Source organism: Ctenocephalides felis, unplaced genomic scaffold (assembly GCF_003426905.1).
Source record: "Ctenocephalides felis isolate EL2017-DRISC unplaced genomic scaffold, ASM342690v1 CF-g0.4_SCAFFOLD_01604, whole genome shotgun sequence".
NCBI lineage: Eukaryota > Metazoa > Arthropoda > Insecta > Siphonaptera > Pulicidae > Ctenocephalides > Ctenocephalides felis.
The window spans coordinates 46874799-46897724 of record NW_020537758.1 but is presented as its reverse complement, the minus strand read 5'-3'; the positions used below and the strand labels follow the sequence as shown (position 1 = coordinate 46897724).

General features: G+C 28.6%; 2 protein-coding genes across 2 annotated transcripts; both read left to right on the top strand.

The window, feature by feature from the left end:
- The first annotated feature begins 214 nt into the window (after positions 1 to 214).
- Positions 215 to 16109, top strand: LOC113373867 (breast cancer anti-estrogen resistance protein 3 homolog). Its single transcript, XM_026614137.1, has 13 exons — positions 215 to 430; positions 4847 to 4922; positions 12453 to 12513; positions 13180 to 13428; positions 13516 to 13840; positions 13959 to 14134; positions 14175 to 14407; positions 14494 to 14681; positions 14733 to 14817; positions 14890 to 15058; positions 15231 to 15423; positions 15530 to 15728; positions 15849 to 16109. Exons 1-13 carry the CDS (start codon positions 277 to 279, stop codon positions 15994 to 15996), a joined length of 2256 nt encoding a protein of 751 aa, XP_026469922.1. The 5' UTR covers positions 215 to 276; the 3' UTR covers positions 15997 to 16109.
- Positions 16110 to 20258: 4149 nt separating this feature from the next.
- Positions 20259 to 22892, top strand: LOC113373866 (kinesin-like protein Klp98A). Its single transcript, XM_026614135.1, is given in 13 exon segments — positions 20259 to 20354; positions 20415 to 20481; positions 20714 to 20827; positions 20971 to 21087; positions 21182 to 21318; positions 21377 to 21479; positions 21632 to 21801; positions 21874 to 21938; positions 21941 to 22014; positions 22016 to 22276; positions 22353 to 22398; positions 22401 to 22610; positions 22729 to 22892. Coding segments are annotated over 13 exon segments (1575 nt in total). The 5' UTR covers positions 20259 to 20307.
- The last annotated feature ends 34 nt before the right edge of the window (positions 22893 to 22926 follow it).

The window sequence follows — 22926 nt, the reverse complement described above, 5'->3', positions numbered from 1 at the left end:
CACTACGTAATATTATATTTGTTACAAAATCTCAATAACAAATAAATTTAACTATTTCCAGGTCTATCATGGTCGCATCGTTTCTCGTCCAAACATCTGGCAAAGCGCAAACTTCCTCCTGTTCCGGTAACATCAGCGGAAGAACCTGTCCTAATATGCGCAACAGATACAGGGCCTCCGGTCGAAGGCGACCCGCCGGACACCGGATCGCCCGACTTAACCCAGGCCGTCGTCCCTCACAAGGATATCAGGGAATGGTTGGATGCCCTCGGATTGATGCAATACGATAAGGTATTTGATGATGTCAAAGGCGTTGAAGATTTACTTAATCACTCAGAAGCCGATCTTACTGAATTGGGAATTAAAAATTCGGCTCATAGAGCAGCTATGGCTAGCAGTTTGGTTATACTTAAAGCGAAATTGGAACGAGGTATGTTTTAATTTAAATACTTAAAAAATATTAATGTATATGTTGCTGTACTCATTTACAAACCATAATTGTTCCCTTGCAAGAACTTAAGGGGGTCTTCCTATGTGACGGCCTGTTTTTTAGGGATATTTTAGGATTTCTTTTCTACGACCAGTAAATATTTAGAGCTTCAAGTTTTTTATCATTTATTAACACATATTTGGACAGTATAACTATATAAAATTTCAGCTAAAAATATTCAGTCAAACTAGAGTTACAGCGCTCTGAACACCCCCGCCTCGAAAAAAAGAGCTCCCACTTCCTCCATGATTCCGGTTGATCGGCTTATCTGAAAAAAAAAATAAACGGCGTTTCAATTTGTAGGCTTAAAAGCACGAAATGACCTATAATCAAATGAATATAAAAAAAATTGGATTTTTGATAGACATTTGAAATAAAAGTTGCAAATTAGGCGTTTTTTTTTTGTTTTTTGCTATAAAAAAATCGGAGTTGATAATCCATGCGTTTAAATATATTGAGTGTGCCCTGTAAATTTCAAGTAATTCAGTCCAGCCGTTTCTGAGATATAATGGAGGAAAGTTTGAAAAACACAGTTTTGAGAAAAACGCGTTTCAACTCAGCGCTCCGAACCGCTCTTTTTTTGCCTGCTGTATCTTTAAAACGACTTCGAATTTTCTAAAATCGCTTTACTACCGTATTCTAGACAGGTTAAGGGAGCAATTTATGAAAAAAAAATCGATTTTTTCAACCCATCACATAGGAATACCCCCTTAAAAAATTAAATTATTTAAGGAAAACTCAGAGCTTTTTGGTATCACATATTTACTACATAATATTTTAGAGCTTTAATATATAACATATAACATATACATAATTCGTTTTCTTTTGTACCTAGAAGACGCCGAGTTTATTTTTACAATTGAATTATTAATGTCTTTGTTAACGTATTTAGACATTACAAAAATTTAAAAATTATTTTCATATAATGAGAAAATCAATAAAACATTTTCATAAACAATCAGGATTTAGGAATGCAATCAATTTACACATTTACACATTAAGAATTAAAATACTGATATGTTTTAATGAAAGTACGTATGTATAAACATGTATATATAATAAATAATAAATAAGAGTATATTTATACATCTTGAGCACAAATGAATCACCGAATTTGCAGGGAATTTATGCATGTTTGGAGAATTATTATTTTTATGTCAAATCTCATATGAATATTATGAGAATATTCACATATGTATCATTAAAGCAAACATATAAATTAATTTGTTTGTTATTTTGACCTATTGTAAAATGAAAAAAAAATGAATAAGATGGCATAAAATATTTTATCCTGATCCTGAAATTTTTATTCTGAATTATTACAAAATTAATATTGCCCATGCAATTTTATAGATAAAGTATTCAGGAAAGTAGTTCAAATTTTACTACAAAAAACCTCAAAACTACCTCTTGGCATTTGAAATATAGGTTCCGGTTTATTTTCGGCATCGGTGATGCACCTAAGAATGTTTTATAAACATTTTTGGACAGTCAGCTTACGAATGCATGTGGAAATAAATAAGTATAAACAATAATAAAATTCTGTAGCATGTTTTTGCCACATGTTTGTAATTCCTTTGACGCACATCATAAGCTATTTTTGTGAACTACAATGCATCAAAAAATATGTGGAGAGCGTTCACATTAGGCAAATGAATCATATTATATATATATATATATATATATATATATTTATATTTGCCAAAAAATAATTTTGAATTATTCGAGGTATTAATCAAAGCATAAATATATTTAGCTTGATAATCAATCCTTAATTTTTATCTAGAAAGTCACAATTTGTTTAATATTCAGTCAATAAAATCTACTCAACGTACTTTTTTTACTCAAACAATTTTTTACCACATTTCGAAAAGGATTTAAATAATTTTTTTTTTTTTTTTACATTTTTTTATTGGCCTCCGCTTTACAGCATTTTTAGCCACCTACATTATTCATATATTATTTTTCATCATATTCTATGCAATTCTTACATATATATTTCTTATACATTCTTAACTATCTCTTTTTATATCGTAATCTTCCATTCAAGTTTCTTTCTACTGATTTTCATTCTTCTTCTTGTTCCTCAATATGTTCTTCTCATATTCTAAACTAAACTTCTTTTTACCTTCTTACTTCTAATACAATTTTTTGTTGTATTATATAAATTAACAATTCTTAATCTAGTTTATTATATTTTTTTAATAAATATTTTTTATTTTAATTCTGGTATTGCTGGAGATTCGAACCCAATTCCTCCAGCGTGTGAGTCGAGAACGCTACTGAGTGAGATATTCCCGCCACAATTAATTATTAAATTTGTATTAAAATAATTTTGTGTTATATTTACTTATATCAAATATGCCATTTTGCTACGTCACTTTTTCTTATTCATATATTTTTTTTAAATATTTGCACAAAAAATACCCTTAAGGAGTTATTTGAAAATCAGACATAATTCAGATGGACCTACATAATTTTAGGGTAGTTTTGGATTTTCGGCTGTCTAACACAAGTTTTTAGTCATTGTTTTTAAAAATTTATTAATATAGAGAGTAAGAATTTGTAAAGTAGAATCAAGCAGTTTGTCTAAAAATCAGAAGTACCCAAGTAAAATAAGTTAAACTTTTTAATATAGTTGTGTAGGAATATCAATATGAAAAACAATATGCACAAAAATATTAATTAAATAGTCTTTAATTTATCAATAATCAATTTTTACAAATACAATTATCGTTACTATTTTATAAAAATATATTGTCATTATTATCATTATTATAACAAAATTGTTACTGAATGCAATTGTTTGGCAACAATCAGTTCTGAACGCGCCTTACTTCTTTAAGCATCAGTGCATTAAATGTTTAGCGACTTGATAATAATTAAAATCGGACTTATTAGTTTCATTCTAAACATAATCCTAGGTCGTACAATAACTCTAGAATCCTTGTCACAGTTTATTCATTCTTCAGACTTATGAGTCAATCGATAAATGGTCGATCGGCAGTGTGGTTTGAAAATTTTTGCCAGTGATTTATGAAAATAAAAGTGCTTAAGATGCCGAGCAAGGCGGTTTGGTTGATGACTGCTTGTATAGGCAAGAGAAAAAATTAATATATTTAATATAAATTTATATTTGATTATTTATTAAAATATTATTTATCATTCGAGACATATCTGGGTTCCATGCAAATACATAAAAAATTTACTCAGTGTGTGTTATTTATATTTGAGAATATTAATTTTGTGTTTCCGTGTAATATAGGAAAGGATGTGGTGTTAAATTTAAATCTGGCAAACATCTCGTATATTGTAAAAATGATTCAGAATTTTCAATGAAAATTTAACACATTATTAGGGGTTAATATATTGTTGTTAATGTGACATGATACATAATAAAAAATAGTGAAATCTTTATATTATTTTTATATTAATGATCAAAATATTAATAGATTTATTCCAATTAGTCAAAATATTAATAGATTTATAAAAACGTTAAGTACTTCATAGTAATAGTAATACGTATTGATAGTAATTTATTTTATAATATCTGTGTAAATAATTGATTTGTGTAAACTCGCAAACGTCCACCTGTTCTACCTTCATTTAGAATTAATATATGCTGTTAAAAATATTCGATGTTAATAAATAATATATTAATTATATTAATTAATTTTATTAACTTCCGTGGGGCAAGTTATAGTAATCGCAAAAAAATCGAAAATGAAATTTTTTATATATCTTTACGTTTCAAAACCTTCTGAACATTTTAGCATATCTTAGAATAAATGGATGTATGTGTGTGTGCATGTGTGAAGAATTGATCAAATTTTCATGAAGGCAGGTCCAGCGGTTTCGTTGATCTAGTAAAAAAAAGTAAAAAAAAATGCCATTTGGCGGTCAAAAATGATCATTAGACATATGCACATCAAATTATCAGATATTTTATAGAGATTTTAACAATAAGCAAATTTTGTTTACATTCCTATGGGTTCCGTACCAATGTTTATCCGTTAGACGGCGACGCGGCGCTTACGCGCTTCGATATTTCATCTCTATGCAGTTAAAGCAGTACGATTGCTTTTAAAAAAAGTTCAGAATTTCTAAAATATTTCAAAATAAATTTTTATTCAAAAAGTCTTTTTTTTTAAAAAAAAAGTAAATTTTTGTCAAAAATTTATAGTTTCTCAAAAATCTAATTTTTTCAGAGTAATTTTTTTTTCAAAAATGTGAATCTTTTTAAAAAAAATAATTTTTGGTGCGGGAAGTTCCAGCAATTTGCCTTAAGACACGATGTCATGCGTCCCACTAGTTAATCCATACATTATATTAAATTAAAAAATATCATTTTTTCAGGAAACAACAATTACAAAAAACATATGCACATGAGGCACAGTGTAGCGCTAGATGATGGATCCAAGAAAAATGTGCGGTAAGTTTTTTCTTTAATGTTTATTTATTATTTTAAATTTAATAAATATGATATAGCAATATTTAAAATCACATTTTTGATGTAAACAAGTAATAACAAGCTACCAAATCTGAGACATTTATCTCAGTCCATTAGATTTTTTTGATCCAATTCCTTAATTCAGTAACCAATAATTGTATGAAATCAAATGAAATGATTTGTTAAACGTGCCGTTTTCTATGTAAGGGGAGTTATTGAATCGAATTGAATTTGTATCTATGTATTCGTATGTATAAATAAGGGTTGATAGAATATTTGGCACTTCTACAAGGGCTGAGGGTTGATGCCTGACGTCTGGGACTGATAGGCCATGTTTTGCGACATGTTTTCATTATCAGAACATCAATGGCATGAATAGTAATGATTGTTCTGGATTTAAATCTATGACGAGACGGGAATATATTTTTGGGGTAAAAGTGGTAGAGGATTTTTGCATCGTTGTAGAAAAACTATAATGCTCCCCCTAGTGCTGGATTTAAAGTAGGAGCAGTCGGGGAGATAGTGAGAAAAAAATTCTATACAATATAATTAACTATTCTTTTTTAATAACATTTTTTATTTCAAGAAATATAATGAACAAAACATAATATGATTGTAATGCAAAATTTGGGTTCAAATAACCTATTATTAAAATTTATTATTTAAAATTATTAATGGTAAAAGCAGCGCGATTGCTTTTACAAAAAGTTCCAAATTTCCAAAATGTTTCAAAATAAAAAATCTCAAAATTTTCAAAAAAGTTTTTTTTTCAAAAATGAAATTTTTTCAAAGTTATTATTTTTTTGAATTTTAATTTTTGGTACGGGATTTTCCAGCAATTTGCCTTAAGTCTCGATGCCAAGCACTATTATTTATAGTATGTAATGCGTACTAAATATTCTGCAATTTTAGAAAAATTATAAATAAAAAGTATTTAAGTAAAATTTCAGAGATGAGGTGGCATTTTTGTCAGTGCCCCAGGGCGCCAAATTTCTAAATCCGGGCCTGATGCTCCATATAAATATATTTTGTCATCATAGATCCTTCATATAAATATATTTTGTCATTTGTAATGATTTGAATTTTGAAAATTTGGAAAATTATTGGTCATTGTACTGGAAAGGAATAAGTTATGAAAACTTCTAGTTTTAACATGTAATTAAGTTTCATTTAATAATCTCAATTTATTTGTAATAAATTTATAAAAAAACTCTTTTGGATAAAACAAACGCCTCTTATCCTTATTATCTGACATATATATTTAAATATTATTCTCGTTATTGATTAATTTGGAACAATCTATTAAAAGGTTATTTATTATTCACATTATCTGAAACTAATTTCAAATACTACGTGTATTTATATCGCATGTGTAATAGTTAGTCCAAATCGATCGAATGTTTATTTTTGTAACAAATCAAAAGAGACAGACTATCAAGGTAGCAAAACATATTAAAGAGTCTTAGTTATATAGACATATTTATTTATTGATAATAATTAATAAAGTTTTATTGTCGTGAATTTTATTCATATAACAGGCACTGCGTTCGATAAGAGTTATTACTTGAATTGTATTTAAATTGTAAATATTATTATTATGATATTTAAATAGTTATCAATAATGTTAATCCGCAAGTACAAATAAACGTACTCTATTTTGTATAAAACAAAAAACTTATCTTAATAATTAAATAATTTAAATGAATAGTTTCTTTGATTTAATATAAAAATCTATGTTATTAAAACTTACTTATAGACCTGGTCCTTTTTACTCCATAGGCGGTATAAAGTGGTCAGGTGGCAAACAAGTCCAATGTCTTATATATAATTTTAAAGAGATTTTACAAAATAATATATGAAATAATAATAACCAATGACCAATGCAAAATATATATATTTTTTTGAAATTTTTATTTGGCTTCGCTTACTCTGAGCATTTAGCCACCTACAACATTTTTATTTATTTACATTCTAATTTTTACATCATAGGCAGGTCTAGCCGGTTCGAAGATACGGGGCAAAAAGTGCCACAAAAGATAACTCAATTTTAAGAGAACGGAGTGTCCGATTTTAATAATTCAAAATACATTTTACTTGTATTGACAAGATGAACAACTGATTAAATTACGCGCTTCGATATTTCGTCTCTATGCAGTTAAAAAAGTTTAGAACTTATAGTTATACCAAAATATTTCAAAGTAAAGAAAACATTTTTAATATATATAACATAAATAAATTTTTAAAACTTTATTTATTTACTATTTTTTATTTCTTACACTTTTTCCATTAAAGATAAAGGTTAAGTCGATTCTTTTTATCACATAGAGGTGTAAGCTCAAGTTATTTTCCCTTTACTTTAAAATATTGCTGGTAAAAAATTCTTAACTCACTTGGTTTTTGAGATATCGGTGGTGGACCTTTTTACCCGCGAATCTTTATAATCTAATGATTTTTAAGCCCTGCTCTACCCTAATAAACTAATTATTATTATAAATAAATTAACTAGTGGGGTGCATGACATCGTGCCTTAAGGTAAATTGCTAAAACTTCCCGTACCGTAAGCAAAAATCTTGGTATGAAACCCAAAAAAATTTACATAAAATTTGTACACATTATTAAAATCTCTACAAAATATCTGATAATTTGATGTAGGTACATATGTCCAATAAACATTTTTGACCGCCAAATGACATTTTTTTAACTTATTTTTATTGAGAGTCCACAACCGCTAGACCTGCCTTTCTAAAAAATTAATCAGTTCTTCATCTTGTCAATACAAGTAAAATGTTTTTTGAATTATTAAAATCGGACGCTCTGTTCTCTTAAAAGCTGAGTTACCGCTTTTTGCACTTTTTGCTCCACATCTTCAAAACGGCTAGACTTGTTTTTGCCAAAAACTAGTCAGCATGTCTCCTTATCAATACGAATCGAATGTTTTTTGATTTAATGAAACCGGTTGATCGGTGTTCCCGAAATCGTCGACAAAAATTTGTACCCGTACACACCCATACACGCATACACACCTGTATTTTTTCTAAGGTATGCCAAAATGTTCAGAAATCTCTGAAACGTAAAGATATATACAAAATTTTATTTTCGATTTTTTGCGATTACTATAACTTACCCTATGGGATGTTAATTACCCTATAGTTAAAATAGTCAAAATATATCATCAAATATGAATTAGCGTTTAAGAAATTATAACATTTCTAAAATCCATTTAATAATTCAACTAATTTAAAAAAATAATCCGAGGTCAACAAACCATCTTCATTTCTACTACTCTATTCTTTGCGCCCCTAAGGTAGGGTGAACCGAAATGCATTTCACAATGCATTTGGCCCGCGCATGGGTGTAATAGCCGTGAGGGCGCAATATCGCGTAGTGTGTGCGAACGGGTCTAGGCGCCGGTGAATGGGCGCCGTGAGCGTACTACCCCGCGAGACGAGGTGGGGCGCGAATCAATATCACTCCCGGGGCGAGACGCGATCAAACTGTGGGATTCTGCATCACATTTTTATGGAAAAAATATAGTAAAAATTTTTAATATTTTATCATTAGAATTTTAATAATTGACGACGCTATTCTCATAATATAATAAATAATAATATATTGTTTATTTATATTTAGATTTATTTTGTTCAAAAATCATGCGTTTCTAAGTCTTAATTTTATGGCGGGCATAGCTTACACTTCTAAGACAAGGATCTTCGGATCGAATCCTGTCATTGACTTAGAATTATAATTAATTTAGTTAATTTGAAATTAAATAGAATTTGATTTGTTGCGTAGAATTTGAATAAACAATAAAAAGTGATAAGAAAACTAAGATTCGAATTCTAGAAGGTCATATTTAGAAGAAAAAAGAATTATAAAGATATCAGTTGTAAAGATAAAAAAAATGCAATAAACTATAATGTGATAATAACAGATACTATAGAATATAAAAAATGAACTAGTGGGGTGTATGGCATCGTGCCTTAAGGCAAATTGCTGGAACTTTCCGTGCCGTAACGAAATGTTCGAGGAATACTGAATGTTTTCAAATAGATTATTATAAATATTGTAACGTTGTCTAATATTTATAAGAATTATATAAACTGAATTGCAAAGTTCAAATTATTTGTTTAAAGTATATTAGAACTTTAGTCAGAATTAAAAATTAAATTTGATTTATTTTCGATATACAAAAAAATTTTTTTTTGAAAAAAAATTGAAAAAAAAAATTATTTTGAAACAATTTTTTTTTCCAAAATCAATTATTTTGTTAAAACAAGTAGAAAGTTCTTTGAATCATTTAAAGCGGATGCTTAGTTCTCTCAAAAACTGTCACTTTTTTAACATTTAGCTATGTATCTTTGAAATGGCTGGGCCTACCTTTGCCAAAAACTAACAAACACTTCTCCCAATCATTACTAATTGAATGTTTTTTAGATCATTCAAATCGGTTACTCCGTTCTCTCAAAAATTCGATTTCTATTTTCTGCACTCTTTGCTCTTTATCTCCGTAACTGCTGGACCTGCCTTTGCCAAAAACTAATCAGCACATCTCCCAATCAATAGGAATCGAATGTTTTTTGAACCATTCAAATCGGTTGATCCGTGCGCCCGAAAATATATTTAGGTATATATTTAGATAATATCAAATATATATTTAGGTCGAAAATATTATTTTTATACAATATTTGCCACGGTTGTTATCACTTTTTATAAACATGACAAAGTATTACAATTCAATAGAATAGAGTAATATTGATCATATATTGTATTTCTTTTATCTTTTATCAAATGGATTACTCTTAGTCATTCATTTTTTCAAAATTATTTATCAAAAATAACATACAGTCTCGATAATTTTCACTAAAAATTGATAAATATAAAAATTCATAATTATATGTTTGATATATTAATATACGATTAAAGTAAAGAATATAATTGGGCGTTATGGTAATATATTTGTTTGTTAAAATCTGCAAAAAAATAATATTTTGGTTTTATGAATTTATTAATATAAATTTTATAAAATATTATACTAATTGTTAAATTATGAAATAAGTGATAAATATAATTTATTTTTTGGTATTAAAAATTGAACTGTATTAATTATAGCTTACGAAGATGTGGCGGACACGATATTTATATGTAAAATTACTTTTATAATTAAGCAATGATAATACAATCTTGTTGATTGAAAATCTGCAAAAATATAGATAATTCTATCTTTAATAAAAAAAAATCTAAATATAAATATATTTCAGTATTTCTGATAGTCAAAAAAAAAACTATTATAATTGGCATTATTAGCATACAATATTACATTTATTTCAAAGACGTAAATAAATAGTATTATATTTATGAATACCTTATAAAAGTTTCAAATAGTATTTTAATTGTTTGTCTTTTATTAAGACTCGTTTTATCAATGTAAGTTTCAGAATCTTTCCATTGTAGTATAACAGGGGTTGTGAAGGGTGGGGGTGCGTTTCAGCTTTACTACTAGGTGGAAATAATAGTTGATTTTGTGCATCACTAATATGCACAACTGTTTGTAACTACTTTGTTAATAATATTTTTACCGATAGTTTTTACAATGTAGTTATTTTACTAAAAAGCCTCGGTGCCTAGTTTTTATTCAAGAGCGTTCCTTACAGTGGGCGTTATGAATCTTTCACACCAAAACAAACAAGGCCTATAGGAAAATAAAATGTAGCTTTTTATATTGTGATTTGTACACTAATTGCTCAATGTTTTGTAAGTTTTATAGTGGTTTTGCATATAAATAGTAACGTGTTTAATATTTTATGTGAGTTTTGCAATACCTCTATATGAAAAAATTGTGTTCGAAAATAGTGCTATAGTTTTTCGAAGGATTAGATAAAAAATTGATAAATGTAAGTGTAACCTGTTGCAAAATAACTATTATATTATATTATATATTGTATATATATATATATATATATATATATATATATTTATTCATTTATTTATTATATATATATATATATATATATATATATATTTATATATATATATGAACATAAACATTATATTTATTAACACTATTGCACGTTTTTACGTTACCTGCTATTATTACTTTTAATATTTAAAAATATAAATAAAAAATCTAAATCATATTCAGTACATTATTTACTACAGCAAGTCATAATAATATTAAATTTTACTTTTAGTAAATACAAAGGATATAATTACGGTTAGATTATTATAATAGGATTGCCAGATACTTTATTATTAGTTGGATTGTTACATTCTTTATTATTATATTATTATATTCGTTGTTATTGTTTTCATTATTATTATTTGACTAGTGTAATAATTAATATCAGACTATGAAACTGTTGTTTTTCCGATACTAATATAGGCGTAAATGATTTTTTACCTTGATTTATATTTAATGAGAATAATTCTACTGTTCAAATAAAATATTCACCAATCTGAAATAAAAACAGTATATGTCATTAGGGACTATCAATTTGCCTCCTTTTCATTACTTTCACTAAGTAATGAGTAAACTATTTATACTTCGTATATTGGATTTCGGCTAATCTTCATAATACTACAAGTGATTAGTCGATAAATATACGTCCAATAAATAATTTGATAAAGATTTCCAAAGAATGGAAAACTTATTTGAAAGTACATACTAAATGATAAACTGAAATTTTTTTCTTGAAAAAACGAGTCTCTTTCTCATATATTATGTCTCATTTTCAAACTCATTTTCTTTATTTTTTCTATTTTCATTTGAAGTTCGTTCACCTGGTGTAGGTGATCAAACTAGAGTTGGAATTCATAGGTGATTAATGCTGGAACACGGATTTCAGCGTTGATCACCACATATATTGCTAAATCGTTCAAAATCTCTAATAAAATTTATGCGAAAATACAGCTTTGGCTGTTTCCTAGTGGGTAGGCTTTGTTCCGGCTCTGTCTACTGAAAATCTTGTTTGTTCCGGGTTATAAAATATTCACTATGCCATTTCCCGGATTCGTCACAACAAGTGACTTAAGAAAATAGTCTTGTATGTCTCTTTACCTACTAACTGACCCTATAGGATAATCTGTACTGAACCCAACAATGATGCTGTATTGACGAGTCTTAAGCAGTAGTACTTAGTTTTATGAGGTGTAGTTTAGGGAAAATTTCTGCGCCTAGTGCTAGTTGGCGCCAACTTGGACCAGATCGCTTTGTAATCAAATGCATTTACTACATGAAATTTCTAACTTTTTTTCTAAATTATTGTAAGCTTATAGAATCAAATTAAATTAGATACGAGTTTATGATTACTCATACTCATTGTATGTATTTAAAACATTTGAAAAAAAATCAGTTAATCAAAACAGTAAAAATAGGCTGAGAAACAGATAAAAATTTGCATTTGACATTTCTTACCTATTTTTGTATGAATGATAATAGTTATCTCTGAATGATGTGATTTTCATATATTGAAAAGTTTTACTTTTTAAATCATACGATTTTTATTTAATTTTCAGTTCTGAAATTACTCCAAACTGCGACACCAAACAAACCAAGAGTTTATGCAATCTTATTATGGTAAGTTTCATTTGGATATTTATAATTCCTAATAATTATTAGGAATAATACTAAACGTTGAATTCATATAAATAAAATATACTCTCAAACAGTTATACAAATATAAATTACAAATCAATGTCAACTTTTAATTACATGTCGAGGTGTTAAAGTTGCTACGGTAATTCATGAACTTTCTAATCTAATGTCGCAATGCAATTATTTGTATGCGTTTGTATTAATCATCGTTAAAAATGAATTCACGCATATTATTTAACAATTTTAGTTTAAATTAATAAGGATTTGAATGATTAGTCGTTACTTTTATAACATACAATAGAACCTCGATTAACCGGACTGATTGTGGTCAATAGGCATTGGGATGATCAAAAATCCGGATAATCGATAGTATGATGAATAATGTTGTGTATTTATTAAAAATAACATTTACATACATAGATATCAACGAAAATCAATGTTTGTTAAGAAATTAACACTTCATTAGGTATGTATATAAATATTTTCATGCAAAAATTCGAATTGTAGGTATGTACATACATTAAAATTGATCGCGGTTGGTAGTCCAGATAATCGCGAATCCGTATAACTGAGGTCAGGATAATCAAGGTTCTACTGTAATGATTGTATCTGACCTTATTATCCATATTTTTTTAATATTTTTATCAGGATACCCCCGTTGAGAAGACTCAATCAAGTCCTAGAGAATTGCGAATTGCCCTGGAACAAGAGCTATCACTCGACGCCAGAGACCTAAGATCACATGGCTGGTACCATGGACCAATACCCAGAGCTCGAGCAGAACGACTTCTGGTCAACGATGGCGATTTCCTGGTCAGAGATTGTTCATCTCAGCCAGGGGACTATGTGCTGAGTTGTAAATCGAAGGGCACGCCTTTGCACTTCGTCATTAATAAGGTAAAACTAATAGTTTATAGCCTTGAAGGTTACCATCAATCTGCTTACGTCCAACTATTATAGTAATTAAATTATTTTAATTTTAAGGTACTTCTACAACCAGAAACAGTCTACGAACGACTTCAATATCGATTCGAAGATGATGCTTACGACACAGTTCCTGATCTCATTACTTACTATGTCGGATCAGGAACACACATCACGTCCGCCTCGGGAGCAAGGATTCAATTTCCCTGCAACAGGACTCAACCTTTGTCACATTATAGTACACAATACACAGGTGTTATGGGCCCTTTACCAGGGGTGAATCCGTATACTAACAGGCATTGTGGTCAACCTCCAAGGTTGCCCATGAAGAAACAAAGAGACCATGAAAAGGCAAATTCTGCGGATGGAATCATTCGAGCCACCGGTAAGGAATAACATACTTTTTTAATATATTTTTTATGTATATTTGAAAAATATTGATTACAGTAAAATATGCAATCAATTTTTCATGGAATCGTTTTGTTCCACTTTCAATCTTTTAGGAGGCGAATCCTTTAATACACATTCCTTACCAAGATCTCGAGCTTCAAGATCTCCGAGACTTGATAGAAGAAAATTTGAAGTGCCGGATGAATGCGATGAGATTTATGGAGAAGCTCCTCCAAAACCATGCAGGATGCCAACTTCATCTTTACCGCCTAGAGCATCAAATTATCAGGTAAACATATATTTACAAGTCATCAATTTCGATTTTTTAGGCATCCGGATCTGATTCAGGAAATGGCAGTGGAGATTCTGCACAAAGTTCAGCTACTGGCGATTCTGCTTTAGATCCAAATCACAGAAACAGTGGAGTTGTCATAAAAAATCCACATTATATAGTAAGTTCGGCGTCAAGTACAACTCTCAAAAATTTTGTTGAATTTGACGCGGCAGCAGCAGAAGAAAGATTAGCAAAATCACCTACACCTGAATTACGCTGTGATAGCAGGTAATAGAAGCAATAATTTTACTATTATTATATACATTTTTCAATAATAAATATTGAAATTTGAAATATTTCCTCTATGTATTTAGATTTGATGTAGAAAGTTTCCATACCCTATTATTACCAGCAACGGAAAACAAACCTCTGGATGTGAATGCCTTACGTAGTGTACTAGATATGCTAGTGGAGACGGGATCTAGAATAATAGCCAATTATTTGACTAAAGTGGATATAGATTTTATGTTAGGAGTACAAGAAGATAACAAAGAGAATATATGTATAGAAAAAGCTGAAGAAAATTCAGAAAATAAAGTAAAAAATAAATCAGACCTGGACGCTTTGAGACTTCAATCTGGATTAGAGTTAATTTGTCTACCTCATGGACATCAGTTTAGACTAGATTTGATAGAAAGGTAAATAGGAAGTACAGCTTAATAACGTGATTAATAATTTGAAGATATAAACATTTTATTGTTCAATTTTAGGACGGAATGCTTAAAGTTGATGGTAGCAGTTACAATATTAACGTGTGCTTCAGATCTCGAACGTGCTGCGATTTTACATAAATGGATTCAAATTGCCATTGATACGAAAACCGCACTTGGAAATCTCTATGGTTTTTGTGGAATTATGCTTGGATTATCTTTGCCACAGGTACTTATTAAAGCTTGTAACAATAATTAAGAATTTCTAAAGTTAAATTTTTTTATTGTAGAATTTTAGATGCATACTAAACATCTGAACATAATAAAACTATCAAGAAATATACCATATTTTTTTATCCGATATTGGCTTTAATTAATGATAGTTTTTATTATTTTTCTAGATTCAAAAATTAGAAAAATCATGGCATATTCTGAGACAAAGACATACGGACAGTGCCTTTCAATTTGAAGCTAAATTGAGGCCTACATTAAAAGCAATGAATGAAGGCCATAATCCTCAGGCTCCCAATACGACAATACCTCATGTACTGCCTATCGCACTGTTGATGGAACGCGATCTCGATGATTTTCAAGGTAAAAGTTAAACCAATTGAATTTAACTAGAAATTGATATCTATAATTTATTTAATTTTCAAATGATTTATAGAATATAGAGAATAGACATTTTACTATTTTTCAGTTGCGATTAATAGTACTGGTTTTGCGAATAGCTGCTTAGCTAGTTGGGAACAAAATTCTACAGATTTTGGATTAACCACCTTAATTCAGCACATGCAGGCTGCAAGATCTTTTGCGCCTAGTGTTGCCACTTTTAGGCGAATTGCTAACAGCGTCCTACAAGAAATCGCCGAAGAAGACATCTCTTGTGACGCTTTCAGGTAAGATAAACGATAAATTATAACAAAACCTAATAAAGCTTCTAGCTGCACATGCAGTTTTTAACTGCATAAATTAATAATGTAAAGATTTTATACAACTTACCTTTTCATTTTTCCCAGGACTGAGTTTCATCAGAAGTTCCTCTGGGGTAGCAAAGGAGCTACTTTGAGTGCAGAAGAAAGGCACTCGAAATTTGATCAAATTCTCACAATCATGTCAGATAAATGTATCAGGGATATAGCACCGAATTCAGCAAGTTCGCAATAAATAGTTATCACCAAAAAATCTGAAATAGACAATACGCACATCGTCAACTTAGATATATAAATTAGTTATGGATAACAAACACAACTAGTGCATTTCTAATGAAATATTTATACAGGTCGTAGTATAGAAGATTATTATCTATACAGCTAAACTGATACCAAAAAGTAAGTAGAATTTTTAGAGTTCCTAAAAATATCCCATATTGTATAATATTATAAATATTTATACTTATATCAAAGTTATTATTTTCATTAAGAAATTATAGAAATGGATTGATTTTGGATACGATCGTACCTATGGGTTTATAACTAATATTTTTATATATAATTAGTGTCGCGCATACATTGATATGATTGATACTGAATTATTATCGTTTTTTAAAAAATGAAGCGTAAAATGGAGTTTGGTTTTTACTGAAACAATGATGATATTTATGAGCAATTAGAAATAATACACTATTGAATTTATAAATATATGTTTTATTTAATTTGATTGCATTCATTTAAAAAATACGGAGTTTTGAAGACATATATTTCCCAAAGTATTTCATTATTTTTAGGGTTGTTCTATTTTTCAATTAAAAAATCAACCACTTCAATTGAAAATTATCTAGTTTACGCTTCATTTATTTTCAAAAATTGCATTTTTTTATTAATATGAGATGCTATTCTCCAAGTAGGTACCTGTAGTGAATCTCATCTTGTCCCAATTAAAATTAATTATATAGAGTTAAAGATAATTTATCATTGATTTTGTGATAATTTCTGGTTAGATAAATATAGCTGACGCGGATCAAAAATTCCTAATTATTACGAATAGCTGTAATATTTAAATAACAGAAAGACTAGCTATTATATTAATATTTATACGTTAATAATAAATATTAGTTCATAGTAACTATGTAAGAACTGACGATAGAAAATAGTTCTTTGTGAATTATATGAAATTATGATTTCTATCCATGCTTAAGTAGTTATTGTTAGCATATTTATTTATTATATCTATATCTTTATGTTTTGCTATTTATTGTTTAACAACAATAATTAGTTTTGGTTTATTTTAACAATTGCTTCATACATATGAAATACTATTTATGTGCTCATTGCTCAAACAGTAATATTAGCAGCCAAATATATGTGATATTAATTTCATATTTATTGCGTATCAAATTTAAGCCTATTATGTAAAATTATGTAGAAAATATTTTTGATAATCATACAAATTTATATTATATGCCTATTATTGAAAAAGCGCTTTGTAAATAGCTTTGAAGAGTATTAAATTTGTTTGAACTGCAAATTATAATTCAGTGTATTCGATTAAAAGTATTTAATTTATTGATAAATAATTTAAAATAAATAATAATCAAGCACTAGGACACTGTTGTTATTATTAATATAACGAACCAAAAATAAAAATTATAATTTTTCTTTTATTCATCTCTTACATATAAAAATTATTAAACCGCATAACCGGATAAATTGTACATATGAATAATAATTATATTTAATTAAGAGTTGTGCCGAAGAAAAGATGTTAAAATCTTTTTATATACGAATACTGACAATTGAGCTATTTATATAGGTCTATTATACATAAAAATACTTGAATTAATTATGTATATATACATAATTATGTGTATTTTATATACATATATAACTTGTTTTATATTATATAAACCGATTTTTTTTTGCAAAATATAAAAAAGTAATCAAACAAAATACTAGTCATCAAGTTCATGACGATCTTATATCAAAAGATCGCGATCTTAATATTCTATGCTTACATGTCATAAAATAATTATTATATTTAAAGAAATAAACATAATTGATTATGTATTAAAAAGTATATAAATTTATAAAAATCATTGGATTTTTAATTTATATTAGGTTCAATTGGTCAAAATCTAGTAGCTCAACTGTTAAGAATTATTTACTGATGCTTTATAATTTTTAATTTTAACTAAAATAAAATCAGATGCAATTATCAGTATTTTAATTTGGAATTGTATTGCATTGAAATTATGATTGTTTTTAAAATGAGTAATAAAAATGATTTTATTTTGGCGGACGAGTGTAAGCTGTGAATATATTAATTAAATATTAAAAGTATTAATATATAAGTACTTAAGTAGAATATTATATTAATTATTGAGAATACAATGTAGAGAACTTATATAACTATATAAAAGAAATACAAAATATTTGAATAAGCAATTAATTAAAACACTTATGTTATATATTGCATTTAGATGAATTTTCAGCATCGTTATAAAATGTTATGGGTTTATCTGTTTATGGAGTAACCTTATTATTGACGCCATTTGCATTGAATGGGCTCGCTTGTAGGTAAGCGGCTAAGAGCGACGGGACTTGATTCAGAGGTCCCGGATTCGATACCCTCTTCGAGCAGCCTGTTATCAGGCAGCATTGAAAACGATTTTCACTTGGAAGTATAGATAGCAATATGTTTCCAAGTGAAAACAGCCCTAATCCGCTGATTCCTACACCAATAAACATGCAGTCAGCCCTATTAGATGAATTCTAAAAATAAAATCATCAAGTACGAATGGATTAACCATTTGGTTACCATCATATATATTTTTATCGATGGTTACCATCTAAAAATTTGAAGTAAGAAGATGGAAAAATCCTAAGATTATCTCTGCAAGAAACGAACAAAAAAGAGTGCACGTGTGTAAAAACAAAAAGACTACTTCATCAATTATATACTATGATATAATTATCTAACTATACCATGATATAATTATCTAGAAAGTAAACCGTCTCGATCTTTACAAATTAGTTACTTAATAATTTATAAGGATTAAGATAAGGATTAAATCATTTGCATTAGATGAAAAAATATACTTACTGCGGTAGGTGGGTTCCATTTTCCAATCTTTTTTGATTGAACAAACACAAAACCACAAAACAGAAAGTGAATTGTAATTATATTACATACTAGAGATGGGTAACTCACTCCGGAGTTATCACTCCGATACAACTCTTGCCTCGGAGTGAATTCGAGTGGAGTAGTCTCACCGGATTTGTCATATCCGACTTCCCTAAGCTGGTACTAAATCTGTTCGTGCGTTTTTGCTTTGGGAAAGAAGCTGTCGCTTTCTCGTCTCGCAGGCAGTTTTATGACCTTTTAGGTATATGTTTTTTTTCAGAAAATACAAAAATATTACATCAAAGATACAGATCAATGAAATTGTGTTCAAGTGTGAATAGCTCCAATGTATAATTTATTGAATAGTAAGGGGTCATATTTCTAACAACGACAATCTTTGGCCGTGAATGACGGCGATCAGGAATATACATACCGAAAAATACGCGAAACAAAATACATTTAATCTGGTCTTTCCATAGTGACGTCAATAGTATTTGCAGCAAAAAATATATAGTATTAAGTTTTTACTTTTACACAATTATAGAATATGCTAATCGAACTATCCGATATAATATTAATTCTCGAATGGACATAGCAGAAGAAAAAATTAGAAAGCAGAAGTATTATTATTTGGTGAAAATATTTTGTGATAAATGTTTTGCTTTTATTACAAAGCTTACTACATTATTTTTATATAAAATTAATCAAAAAAATCAATTATTTTCAATCAACGCATTATAGAACACATTTGTGTCGAGTATTTCGATTTCAAAGTTGTCGGAGTCGTGGAGTTGTTAAGCGGATATAACTCCTCCCTGAAGCGGAGTCAAATCCGAGTCGATCCGACTTCGGATATAATATGGATATAATAAGCCCATCTGTATTACATACATATACTTCTTTCATCGAAGGTTAAATTATCGCAAGAAATTATTGTTAGGTTAATTAAGTTTGAGCACTCACAGTTTTGAAGCACTTGTCAGTTTTGAAATAACGTTCAAATTAAAATCACAGTTGGTAATACTTTTTTGTCCATAGATACCGTAGTTAGTAGACGGGAAAAAAATGTAGTACTCATCTTATAAAATTTGTCTATGGTGGACTATCTGTCCCATCTGTCCTATGACTGTGACAATAAGTTGACAGATGTTGAAACTAAATGTCAAATACAATAATAGATTGTTATTTGTGCAATGATTAATTAAATTTTTAATGTTTAATAGATTTAAGTGAAATTCATATCTCAAGTGTTTAATCAAACACAGTACATATGAGTAATTATAGTGCGGTGTAAAAGTTTATATAAAAAATGTTTAGATGTACATATTGTAGAAAATATTTATTTTTACCTTATTTTGTTAGTTTTTTTGTTAAAATAAATATTGGTTGCTTTGTGTCATTAAATTGCAAGAAATAATGGCGTCGTTAAAAGTAGCAGTTAGGGTTCGCCCCTTTAATCAAAGGTAATAATAATTAATTCCCCAAAAAGTTGCATATTATTACGAAACTGATAACATTTACAGGGAGATTGCTATGGAATCAAAACTTATAATAAAAATGGACGGAAAAAAGACCAGACTATTGAATAAGGTATTATTATTTATTACTTGCAATTTTATAAATATCACTACATTTTGTCTTGCACAATAATTTTACCTTAAAATTATTTTTTCCTGATATATTACTTCAGGTAATTGTATTTTTTATTATTTATTTATGTCTATATTATATATAAAGTTTGTTTGTACCCACAAGTATACAAATGATATAAATTTACCATTCAATTAGAACATTCTTACTAATTGAAGATCTTGTTAATTAGGTTTCTTCAACACGACAACTTAATGATGAAAAAGATCAATATAAGGACTTTACATTTGATTACTCATACTGGTCACACAATAATACTGATGAAAATTTTGCATCACAGGAACAAGTAAGTTATTTTTATAATGAAAAATACATAGAAAATGTAACATTATTAATAGCCGGAATTACAAGAATATGTTATTTGCATTTATTTATTAATTTATTTTCAAAGTTTAAACTCTATTATCGAGTTTGCTTGTTATTTTTAAGGTATACTCTGACCTAGGAAATGATGTAGTTGATAGTGCATTTGAAGGCTATAACGCTTGTGTTTTTGCTTATGGCCAAACTGGAAGTGGTAAAACTTTTACCATGATGGGGACACCGGTGAGAATCTTTTTATACATAACGTTTTTATTAATATGTACTCACCTTTAAACATGCATCTTAATTAATTTTTATATTTATGTATTTTAAAAAGGATTGCCAGGGCTTAATACCTAGAATCTGCAAGAATTTATTCAGTCGAATGCTCACTGGTAAAGAACAAGGTGCAAGTTATCGTACAGAAGTAAGCTATTTGGAAATATACAATGAACGTGTAAAAGATCTTTTGAGGTATGTTTACTTATTTGCAGTATGTCAATACAATTTTTTATACTTTATTTCTTTATAGTACTGATTCCGGACATAGTTTAAAGGTTCGTGAACATCCAAAAAGTGGTCCTTATGTTCAAGATTTATCATCACATCTAGTTTCTGATTATGGAGGAATTCAAGTAAATTTTTAATTAATAATACAGCTTACTTACTTATTCTTAATTAGACTCACTCAAATTCTAATGAGATTGACATCTATCATGTATTTTCCAACAAAATTCCAACTAATAGAAATTTCAATAATTACTAAATATACCAAATTATTTATTAGGAGTGTATGCTTAGAGGTAATTCACATAGAACAACAGCTTCCACCAATATGAATGATGTATCAAGTAGAAGTCATGCCATTTTTACTGTTACATTTGTTCAAGCTGGTTACAGTAATGATATGCCAAGTGAAACCGTTTCTAAAGTACATCTTGTTGATTTAGCTGGAAGGTAAGGTTTATTATATGCACTAGAAACGAGATTATAAGCATTTGACAAATTCTTTTTATTTTGTTTATTTAGTGAAAGAGCTGACTCTTCTGGAGCAACTGGTCAGCGTCTAAAAGAAGGGGCTCATATAAATAAATCTTTGTTACATTGGGATCTGTTATTTCAGCTTTAGCTGAATTATCTTCTTCAACACAAACATCATCTAGCAAATCTAAAACATTCATACATACATAACCGAGATTCAGTGCTTACTTGGTTGCTTAAAGACAGTCTCGGTGGTAATTCAAAAACTATAATGATTGCAGCAATATCACCAGCTGATTGTAATTATGGAGAAACTTTGAGTACTTAAGATATGCTAATAGAGCTAAGAATATTAATTAATAAACCTACAATTAATGAAGATCCAAATGTTAAATTAATCCGAGAACTTAGAGAAGAAATTAGTAAATTGAAGTCAATGATGTCGGATACAGTAAGTAATTCAAGCAATTATTGGTAATAAAAAATTTCATTAATATATAATAATGTATCAATGATATCTATTACAGAGTTTGCTATCTGAACCACAAGTATTAGCTGCTTTGCATCAAAAGAAGCACAGGAAAAAGTTCTTACTGAAGAATGGACTGAAAAATGGCGAGAAACTCAACAAATTTTACATGAGCAGACTGCTTTGGGACTACGCAAAGCTGGTTTGGGTGTAGTTCTGGACAGCGATATACCGCATCTCGTTGGCATCGATGATGATTTACTCAGTACAGGTGTTACTTTGTATCACTTGAAGGTAATTTTAGAATTTTTTATAGGTATACTTTTGTACTATTTTTACCTTAAGTTAAATTTATACAAAAATAATACTACAAGTATTTTTCCCTGTTTTATTCTAAGTAGGTTTTGTAAAAGTTCTAAACAATAATTTTCTAGGAAGGAAAACTTTAATAGGATCAGATGAAGCAACAACAACTCAAGATATTGTTCTGAATGGCCCAGATGTTCTACCTAATCATTGCAGTATTACACTGAATAAAGGTGTTGCAGTAATTCATCCAAAAGAGGGTGCACAGTGTTGGCTCAATACAGTGCTATAGAGAAATCGACTAGACTAAGTCAAGGTACAAATTC

What these genes read in the sequence shown, in the direction of transcription:
- LOC113373867 (XM_026614137.1), top strand. Translation starts at nt 277, where the DNA reads ATGCAATACGATAAGGTATTTGATGATGTCAAAGGCGTTGAAGATTTA. An exon ending in TAAAGCGAAATTGGAACGAG is followed by an intron (nt 431 to 4,846) that starts GTATGTTTTAAT and finishes TCATTTTTTCAG; the next exon opens with GAAACAACAATTACAAAAAA. An exon ending in AGACTAGATTTGATAGAAAG is followed by an intron (nt 14,818 to 14,889) that starts GTAAATAGGAAG and finishes GTTCAATTTTAG; the next exon opens with GACGGAATGCTTAAAGTTGA.